The 10,176-nt window shown below is 40.3% G+C and overlaps 1 protein-coding gene across 1 annotated transcript; it reads right to left on the bottom strand.

The window, feature by feature from the left end:
* Positions 1-587: 587 nt before the first annotated feature.
* Positions 588-7,593, bottom strand: LOC148292993 (uncharacterized). The gene is made up of 5 exons (XM_088244544.1): positions 6,271-7,593; positions 4,224-4,427; positions 2,974-3,959; positions 2,032-2,101; positions 588-1,949 (listed from the first exon to the last, which is right to left on the bottom strand). The coding sequence occupies exons 1-5, from the start codon at positions 7,546-7,548 to the stop codon at positions 588-590; spliced, it is 3,900 nt and encodes a 1,299-aa protein (XP_088100670.1). The 5' UTR covers positions 7,549-7,593.
* Between the last annotated feature and the right edge of the window lie 2,583 nt (positions 7,594-10,176).

Raw genomic sequence — 10,176 nt, 5'->3', positions numbered from 1 at the left:
GTCTCACAGGGTTGTAGCATTAGTTTGAGTTTCTTCCTTCAAGCATGTTACAAAAACTGATTTTTTCTTTTTGTGCTTACATGTGAGTTCGTAAATGATGACTACAACTAAGTATTAACCAAAGAGCATATCAAACTTCCACCCATGTTTGCAACTTTCCATAACAGTCATGCAATTAAAAACCAAATCCTCATCATTGCGTTGGAAGGTACCCTAAGACACAAACAAGCAACAAAAACGACTCTTTTTTTGGTTATAAATGACACAAAAACACTTTAAAATAGTGAATAACCACATTAGTAGTGATAGGGATTCAAAAATAATTCATGAAAAGAACTTTGTTTACCCCCCCACACTTAAACCAAACATTGTCCTCAATGTTTCAAAAATAAACGTAAATAAGAAAGCAATAAAAGATAGCTAGCAAACAAGACAATCATGGCAAAGTAAAAACAATAAAGAGAAGGGTAAAAGAGAGCAAATCTGGTTGTAGGAGCCGAATATTCCAAAGTCCTTTTATTCGAACACCTGGGTTGCCTCCCAAGAAGCGCTTGCTTTAACGTCTTCCAGCCGGACGATACCTCCTTTTAAGCTCCAGTAGGTCCTACGGCACAGAGGGGTACATCCTCCACAACATGCTCTTCAAAACACTCATAATAAGGCTTCAAACGGTGTCCATTGACTTTGAATTCATGCCCTGTCTTTAAACTTTGAATTTGGACTGCACCATAAGGGAAGACATTAGTAACAACAAAAGGACCAATCCATTTAGAACGCAACTTACCTGGAAACAATCGAAGGCGGGAGTTGAAAAGTAAAACTTTCTGCCCTATAGAGAACATCTTGCTACGAATCATCTTGTCATGGAATGCCTTCGTTTTCTCCTTATAGATATGAGCGTTCTCATAAGCCTCATTCCGAATCTCTTCAAGCTCATTCAATTGAAGCTTCCTATGAAGACCAGCTGCATCTATGTCCATGTTGAATGCTTTGACTGCCCAATGCGCTTTGTGCTCCAACTCAACCGGAAGATGGCACGGTTTCCCATAGATGAGCCGAAATGGAGACATCCCAATTGGTGTTTTATAGGCTGTACGGTACGCCCACAATGCATCATTCAAGCGCAAGCTCCAATCTTTCCTAGTGGGTCCAACTGTCTTCTCCAAAATCTGCTTGATTTCTCGATTAGACACCTCGGCTTGCCCACTTGTTTGAGGGTGATAGGGTGTCGAGACCCTATGTGTGACATTATACTTTTTAAGCAGCGCCTCTATGGTTCGATTGCGAAAATGGGAACCCCCGTCACTGATAAGTACCCTCGGCATTCCAAATCTGGAAAATATGTTAGTTTTGACAAAATCTGCAACCACTTTGGAATCATTAGTACGGGTGGCTTTCGCTTCCACCCATTTCGATACATAATCAACCGCAAGTAAAATATAATTGAAACCATGAGATGAAGGAAAAGGACCCATGAAATCGATGCCCCAAGCATCAAAGATTTCGACAAAGTGGATTGGGGTCTGCGGCATTTGATCTTTTGGACCTATATTCCCTGTTCTTTGACAACGATCACAGGTTATGCAAAAAATTCTAGCATCCTTAAATATAGTAGGCCAATAAAATCCACATTCTAGAACTTTAAGGGCTGTCCTTTGAGTGCCAAAGTGACCCCCACATGCATATGTGTGGCAGAAAGTTAAAATTGAATTAAACTCTGAATCATGTACACATCTACGAAGAATCTGATCAGGGCAATATTTCCACAAGTACGGGTCATCCCATACATAAAACCGTGCATCCTTTGCAAGTTTATCACGTTGGTGCTTGTTTAGTGTGCTTGGAGCTTGTTTAGACACTAAATAATTCACAATATCAGCATACCATGGCTCACTTACCTCAATGGACAGCAGCTGCTCGTCTGGAAATAATTCTGGGATAGGTAATGGCTCCTCATCATGCACCAAACGGCTTAAGTGGTCAGCCACCACGTTCTCACTTCCTTTCTTGTCTCGAATTTCGACGTCGAACTCTTGGAGAAGGAGCATCCATCGAATAAGCCTTGGTTTGGCTTCTTTCTTCATGAGCAAGTATTTCAACGCTGCATGGTCAGAATAAATTATGACTTTAGTTCCAAGTAAATAAGAGCGAAACTTATCTAAAGCAAACACAACAGCAAGGAGTTCTTTTTCAATGGTGGAATAGTTCAATTGAGCGTCATTCAAGGTCCGTGAGGCATAGTAGATGACATGCGGCTGCTTGTCCTTCCTTTGTCCCAAAACAGCCCCTATTGCATAATCTGAGGCATCGCACATCAGTTCAAAAGGAAGACTCCAATCTGGTGGAACTATGATGGGGGCTGAAGTTAGCAGTTTTTTTAGGTGATTGAATGCCTTCTCACATTCATCATTGAACACAAATGGCACATCCTTCTGTAGGAGTCGACACAGGGGTGTTGCAATCTTTGAGAAATCTTTGATAAAACGTCTATAGAATCCTGCATGTCCAAGGAAAGAACGAACCTCTCTCACCGAAGTGGGGGAGGGTAAGTAGCGTACAAGATCTATTTTTGATTTATCAACTTCAATTCCCTTTTCTGAAATTATATGACCCAAAACTATGCCTTGTTTTACCATAAAGTGACATTTTTCCCAATTTAAAACAAGGTTAGTTTCAATGCATCGTCCCAATATCAAAGTGAGATTAGCTAAACAATCATCAAATGAATCACCAAAAACACTAAAATTGTCCATAAAGACTTCAATAATCTTCTCAACATAATCTGAAAAGATACTTACCATGCATCTTTGAAACGTGGCCGGTGCATTACATAAACCGAATGGCATTCGACGATAGGCAAAGGTACCAAATGGACAAGTAAAAGTGGTCTTCTCTTGATCGTCCGGAGCTATGACAATTTGATTATATCCAGAATACCCATCAAGAAAGCAATAAAATGAATGACCAGCTAACCTTTCAAGCATTTGATCGATGAACGGTAAAGGGAAGTGATCCTTCCTTGTGGTGGCGTTGAGCTTCCTATAATCGATGCAAACTCTCCAACCTGTTTGGATACGGGTAGGCACAAGTTCGTTCTCTTCATTCTTCACCACAGTGACTCCCGATTTCTTTGGAACAACTTGAACCGGTGAAACCCAACGACTGTCCGAAATTGGGTAAATCACTCCACAATCATAAAGCTTGATAATCTCCTTCTTCACAACTTCCAGCATTGGAGGGTTGAGTCGGCATTGAGCCTCTCGAGATGGTTTGGCCCCATCCTCCAAAAGTATGCGATGCATGCATGTTGTAGGACTTATCCCCTTGATATCGGCCAAGGTCCATCCAATGGCTGCTTTGTATTCCTTCAACACCCGTACCAGTTTCTCCTCCTCTACTGCCGTGAGTGATGAAGAGACTATGACTGGCAATGTCTCTTTATCTCCCAAAAAGACATACTTCAAATGATTTGGTAATGGTTTAAGCTCCAGAGTGGGTGCCTGAATTACTGAAGGTAACAACTTGTTAGTAGAAAAGGAAATTGGAATTGGGATTGTTAGCTTACCAACAAGTTGTGGCAATGACTCAAGGGCAGCCACCATCTCGCCAATTGTTGCATGATTAGGCTCGGCCATGTTGGTTTTGAGTCCAATTCCTTTAGCAATGGTTGTTTCAAGAGCATCCCTATTTAGGAATTCATGATATTCCTGCGCCAAAATTTCAAATACATCAATAGAGAAGCAAGAATGATCATCAATAGGATACCTTATAGCTTCAGAGATATTGAAATCAATTATGTCGCCATCAAATTCCATTGTCAACGTCCCCTTGAACACATCTATCTTGGTGCGAGCTGTCTTCATGAAGGGTCTTCCAAGTAGGATTGGCAATGGTGTAGAATGGGCCGAATCTTCCATCTCAAGCACATAGAAATCTGCTGGGAATATCAAATGATTAACCTGCACCAAAACATCTTCCAAGACTCCTTTCGGATATGCATTACAACGATCGGCTAATTGAATTATAACACCATCGTTTTTAAGCTCTCCTAGGTTCATAGATGCATAAATTGAGTATGGCATGACATTAATGGAAGCACCCAAATCTAACATGGCCTTTTCAAACTTGGTATTACCAATAACACAAGGGATTGTGAAACTACCTGGGTCTTTGCATTTAGGTGGCAGCTTACGTTGCAAAACTGCAGAAACATTCTCACTTACTTGTACCACTTCCTTGTTCGAGATCCGCCTCCTTGTTGTACAAAGCTCCTTCAAAAATTTAGCATACTTTGGAACTTGCTTTATTGCATCAAGAAGGGGAATATTGACTTGTACTTTCCTGAAGGTCTCTAAGATATCTTTTTCATTCTCTTCCTTCTTAGATTGCATAAACCTGCGAGGGAAAGGCATGTTGCTTCGATTCAGCTGCACCAAAATAGATTCAGCTGCATCCTCAACTTGTGATACTCGCAAGTGCACGAGCCGTTTGGTAGTATAGCATATGTAAGTGCGAGGTCGATCCCACGAGGATTGGTGATTGAATGATCCAATTCATTTCCCCTACATAAAACAGAAATGAAAAAGAAAATAAATAAAACAAGAAAAAAGGAAATAACTCAAGCAAATAAGTTCCCAAGTTCAATTAGATTAATGGATTGATTCTAGCTAAAGTATGATTAAGCCATGGTGTTTGGTCAAAACCTTGTGTTCCTAATTCCCTAATTTGATCATTTGTTGTCTAACCTAAAACTAAGCATTAGGAACCCATTAAGCATAGAAGAACATTTTAAACAACCAAGTATGTATCTAATCCCTGTTGTCGAATGTCCATACATACTCTTCCTATCCATAGTTCAATTCGAATTAAAGCATGGTGTCTACTCTTAATTCAAACCAAGATAGCTAACATGCAAGCCTAAATGGTGATCAATCATTCAAACTAGCATATTAACTTATAAGCATAATGAATAAGAACAAAAACCATAATTGAAACTTGGAAACTAATTAAACTTGAATACTTAAGAAAGAATGTACATTACAATAAAAGTAAAGTGGAACTAAGAAAACTTGAAAGAAAATTTAGTAAACTCATTTTGTTACAACAATTGACAACTTGAAAGGAAACTAAGAGAATTTGAGGGAGAGAAGGAAAGGGAGCTCTAGAGAAGTGTTTGAGAGCTCCCCCCCTTGGGGTGTGATTTATGAAGCTTGAAGGCTTCTCTATTTATAGGGCTAAGAGGGAGGAACAACATGATGAAATCCAACACCACCATTCCTCTTTTAATACAACCCATAACTCACACTTCATCTTGTCTATGTTAGTGTGGTTGGAATCAATCTCATCCCATACTTCTTTTGCTGCACCTCAAGCTTTCTTCACATGGGATCAAAGGTGATCAATTGTGGCTGCCTTTTGCTGCCAACCCATGTGGTCTTCTTTTGGTTGTTGAACAAAAACGAGTCTTCTGAACCAGACTTGGTGTAGGAAGGCCAGAGGTTTCAAAACTTATCCAATGGGGCTCCAATTTGGATATGTTATAGTAGACACCCATTGGAACAACTTCTATGAAGAAAGTATTCCCATCGGAGTAGTAGAAGTATGCGTTGTGGGCCTTGCAATTTGGCTGCCGAACAGAGACTGGAATTGACTTCATTTCATTTATGCTTTACATGCATGCACATGCTTTCTCTATAATAACTCCAGCATGCACCAACTTGATCCTTTAGACTTTCATAGCTGGAATGCCTCCCCACTTCACTCATTATGTTGGATCCAAAGTCAGTTGCAGCATGGGTGAGGCACATGGCTTAAAGGAGGAGACAAGGCTCAAAGCTGGCAGCTGCAAATCCTGCTGAGCAAGGTTGAGTGTTGGGCGGGCTGAGCACTCCACAAATGTCCAATTGGGCTGAAATTTGGATATGTTGTACTATACACCCATTGGAACAAGTTTCATGAAGATCTTCACCTCATCCAAGCCCCATAGCATGCTGATCCAAGGAGAAGAAGCTGACCTACGAAATTGGGCTGGAAAGGAGCTGTAGCCAAAATGTGTTTGTCTTTAAGCTCATATTCCTCATATGCCAATCAGCCCTTAACATGCATGGATTGCATCATTTCCTATCCAAAGTCATCATTGTTACCTAAATGTCAATTAACTGAAAGATAAACACAAAAAGGATTAAAAGCACAAGTTTAACTCAAAAACATAACCAAATCATAAGCTAGAAGGGTACAAAATGATATACAATTATGAACCGATCAAGGCACATTTGGTGGAATGGGGTTAAAAGGAATTGAATTCGAACCAACCTTACCCGATTTGGGTGCTGTAGGAGCCTTAGAAGGCTGCGACAAGGGTTGCTCTTCCCTTGCCGTGGCCTTGTTCATCTCGTCTCCTTCGGGCAGCAGCTGTTCGTCCTCTTTTTGGCTTTGTTTGGAAGTTTTGGGATTGGTTCCAACCTCTTTACCACTTCTCAAGGTGACAGCTTTAGCCGTTTCAAAACCTCCCTTTGGGTTGACGATGGTTGAACTAGGTAGTTTACCTTCTTCTCTGAACTGTCCCATGAATTCCGCCATTTGCCCAATTTGCTTCTTCACTTCGCCCATTTCTTTGGCTTGATTTTGCAAACCCTGAGTCAAAGAGGTTAGTACTTGAAGAACTTTATCATTATCCAAAGACGTACCTGAATTTGGTTGGGCAGATTGTGGTGGGAGTGGTGGTGCGAATGGCCTCTGATAGAGTCCTGGAGGTGGCTGTCTATATCCGCCTTGTTGTTGAGTTTGTTGAGGGTCCCTCCACTTCATATTTGGATGATCTCTCCAGCCCGGATTGTAAGTGTTGGAGTATGGATCATACTTTGGCTGATTGTGGCCTTGATACCCAATGGCGTTGGTACTTTCCCATCCCCCATTCTCTATTAATTGAGGGCATTGATCAGAGGGGTGTCCTTGCACAGAGCACACGCCACAAGTACTACTTCCTTGCACTTTGGATCCTTCAACAACCTGTGAAATAAGAGTAGTGAGATTAGCCATTTGAGATTGAAGTTCTGAAATAGCACTTACCTCATTAACTTGACTTGGCCGTGTATGATCTCTTTCTCCAACTCCTTCGTATTGTTGTGCATTCAAGGCTCGGTTTGTGATTAAGATCTTCGCTGCAACTGGTGTTTTGTCAACCAACGCACCTCCTGCTGAAGCATCAAGCATTTGTCTCTCGAGTGGAAGTAGTCCTTCATAGAAATATTGAATTAAAAGCTCTTCCTTCATTTGATGTTGTGGGCAGGATGCAACTAAAGTCTTGAAACGCTCATAATATGCTGGGAAGGATTCTCCCGGGCCTTGTTGAATTCCACTAATTCTCTTCCTCAAAAGAATGACTCTTGAAGTTGGGAAGAATTTTTCTAAGAATGCGCTCTTCATGCTTTCCCAAGAAGTGACGGTTCCAGGTGCTAACTCAAAGAGCCAATCCTTAGCCTTTTCCAAAAGAGAGAATGGAAAGGCTTTCATCTTTAGAATGTTGCTATCCACGTTGATTGGTGTCATGCTTGAACATACCACTTCGAATTCCTTCAAATGCTTGTTTGGATCTTTGATCGGTTCATAATTGTATATCATTTTGTACCCTTCTAGCTTATGATTTGGTTATGTTATTGAGTTAAACTTGTGCTTTTAATCCATTTTCTGTTTTGATAAGTCCATAATTTCATACACTTGCATGCCTTCTTTACTTAGTGATTTTTCTTAGTTTCTCTTTATTTTGAGTCACTTACCTATGTTTGTGTGTTTTGTAGGTTAAGATAGCAAGAGATAACATTTGATGCAATCCATGCATGTTAAGGGCTGATTGACATATGAGGAATATGAGCTTAAAGACAAACACATTTTGGCTACAACCCCTTTCCAGCCCAATTTCGTAGGTCAATTTCTTGGCCTTGGATCAGCATGCTATGGGGCTCGAATGAGGTGAAGATCTTCATGACACTTGTTCCAATGGGTGTCTACTACAACATATCCAAATTTCAGCCCAATTGGACATTTGTGGAGTGCTCAGCCCGTCCAACACCCAACCTTGCTCAGCAAGATTTGCAGCTGCCAGCATTTAGTCATGTGCCTCCTTTTAGCCATGTGCCTCACCCCAGCTGCAACTGACCTTGTACCCAACATAATGAGTGAAGTTGGGAGGCTTTCCAGCTATGAATTTCTGAATGAGCAAGTTGGTACATGCTGGAGTTATTATAGAGAAAGCATGTGCATGCATGGGAAGCAAAGAGAAAGGAGAGAGAGAAGAATGAGGAATGATGAGAGGCATTTTGCTTCAGCCTTTGAACATGGGAATTGAATTGGCAGATCACTTTGGAGCTGGAAATCAGGTTTTAATTGAAAGAGGAAGCATGGGCATGCATGTGAATCAAAAAGGAAAGAAAAGATGAAATGAAGTCAATTCCAGTCTCTGTTCGGCAGCCAACTTGCAAGGGCCAAAACGCATACTTCTACTGCTCCGATGGGAATACTTTCTTCATAGAAGTTGTTCCAATGGGTGTCTAGTATAACATATCCAAATTTGAGCACCATTGGATACGTTTTGAAACCTCTGGCCTTCCTACACCAAGACTGGTACAGAAAACTCGTTTTTCAGCAACCAAAAGGCAACCACATGGGTTGGCAACCAAAAGGCAACCACATGGGTTGGCAGCAAAGGCAGCCACAACTGATCACCTTTGAACCCATGTGAAGATGCTTGAGGTGCAGCAGCAAAAGATGAAGGATGGTGTGGGAATCCATCATGATGTTCCTCCCTCTTAGCCCTATAAATAGAGAAGCCTTCAAGCTTCAAATCACACCCCAAGGGGGGGAGCTCTCAAACACTTCTCTAGAGCTCCCTTCCCTTCTCTCCCTCAAATTCTCTTAGTTTCCTTTCAAGTTGTCAATTGTTGTAACAATAATGTTTTTACTAAATTTTCCTTCAAGTTTTTCTTAGTTTCACTTTACTTTTCATTGTAATGTACATTCTTTCTTAAGTTTCAAGTTTAATTAGTTTCCAAGTTTCAATTATGGTTTTTGTTCTTATTCATTATGCTTATAAGTTAATAGGCTAGTTTGAATGATTGATCACCATTTAGGCTTGCATGTTAGCTATCTTGGTTTGAATTAAGAGTAGACACCATGCTTTAATTCGAATTGAACTATGAATAAGAAGAGTATGTATGGACATTCGACAACAGGGATTAGATACATGCTTGGTTGTTTAAATTGTTCTTCTATGCTTAATGGGTTCCTAATGCTTAGTTTTAGGTTAGACAACAAATGATCAAATTAGGGAATTAGGAACACAAGGTTATGACCAAACACCATGGCTTAATCATACTTTAGCTAGAATCAATCCGTTAATCTAATTGAACTTGGGAACTTATTTGCTTGAGTTATTTCATTCTTTCTTGTTTTATTTATTTTCTTTTTTCATTTCTATTTTGTGTAGGGGAAACAAATTGGATCATTCAATCACCAATCCTCGTGGGATCGACCTCGCACTTACATATGCTATACTACCAAACGGCTCGTGCACTTGCGAGTATCACAAGTTGAGGATGCAGCTGAATCTATTTTGGTGCAGCTGAATCGTAGCAACAAGTTTTTGGTGCCGTTGCCGGGGATTGGTAACGATGTTTGATTCTATTTGGTTTTCCTACTTTATTTTATTTTATTTTTTTCTTAACTGGACAATTTCTTGTTTTAAAGTTAATGACGTTAATGGACAAGTTGTGTTTGTAGTCCAACAGAAAAGGACAATTGCCCAACAAGGAAGAGAACTGGGTTTAAGTCCCAGCTTACACAACCCATTGGTGCTTGTTGCTTTGAAGCATGGAATTGGATGTGTGTTGATTTTCCATTTCATTTTAGTTTTTATTTCCTAATCCTTTTAATTCCATTTCAAGTTTGTGTGTTTGTTTTAGAAATTTATGACAGCTTAATAAAAATGGAGAGAGATGGCAACTTCAATCATAAAGATAGGAAGTGTGGAGCAGTGGGAGAAGTCGACCTCCAAGTGCATCCATACTCGACCTAATCGCTTCAAGGGGGAGCATTTCAATCCTTTCTCTTCTTTGAATTCTGTTTATTTCTGTAATTATTTTTGCCTTTTGGTCCACGTTGAGTTCTTTATTTCTTTTTCTT

This window comes from Prunus avium, chromosome 7 (genome assembly GCF_965620075.1).
Source record: "Prunus avium chromosome 7, drPruAviu1.hap1.1, whole genome shotgun sequence".
In the NCBI taxonomy this organism is placed as follows: domain Eukaryota; kingdom Viridiplantae; phylum Streptophyta; class Magnoliopsida; order Rosales; family Rosaceae; genus Prunus; species Prunus avium.
This window is presented reverse-complemented; position numbering and strand designations above follow the sequence as displayed.

Coding starts and splice junctions, on each gene's coding strand:
- LOC148292993 (XM_088244544.1), bottom strand. CDS start 7,548: ATGACACCAATCAACGTGGATAGCAACATTCTAAAGATGAAAGCCTTT. Junction 3,960..4,223: donor CGAACAAGGAAGTGGTACAA/GTAAGTGAGAAT, acceptor GTTTTGGTGCAG/GTTAATCATTTGATATTCCC. Junction 1,950..2,031: donor TGGATGCTCCTTCTCCAAGA/GTTCGACGTCGA, acceptor CATGATGAGGAG/CCATTACCTATCCCAGAATT.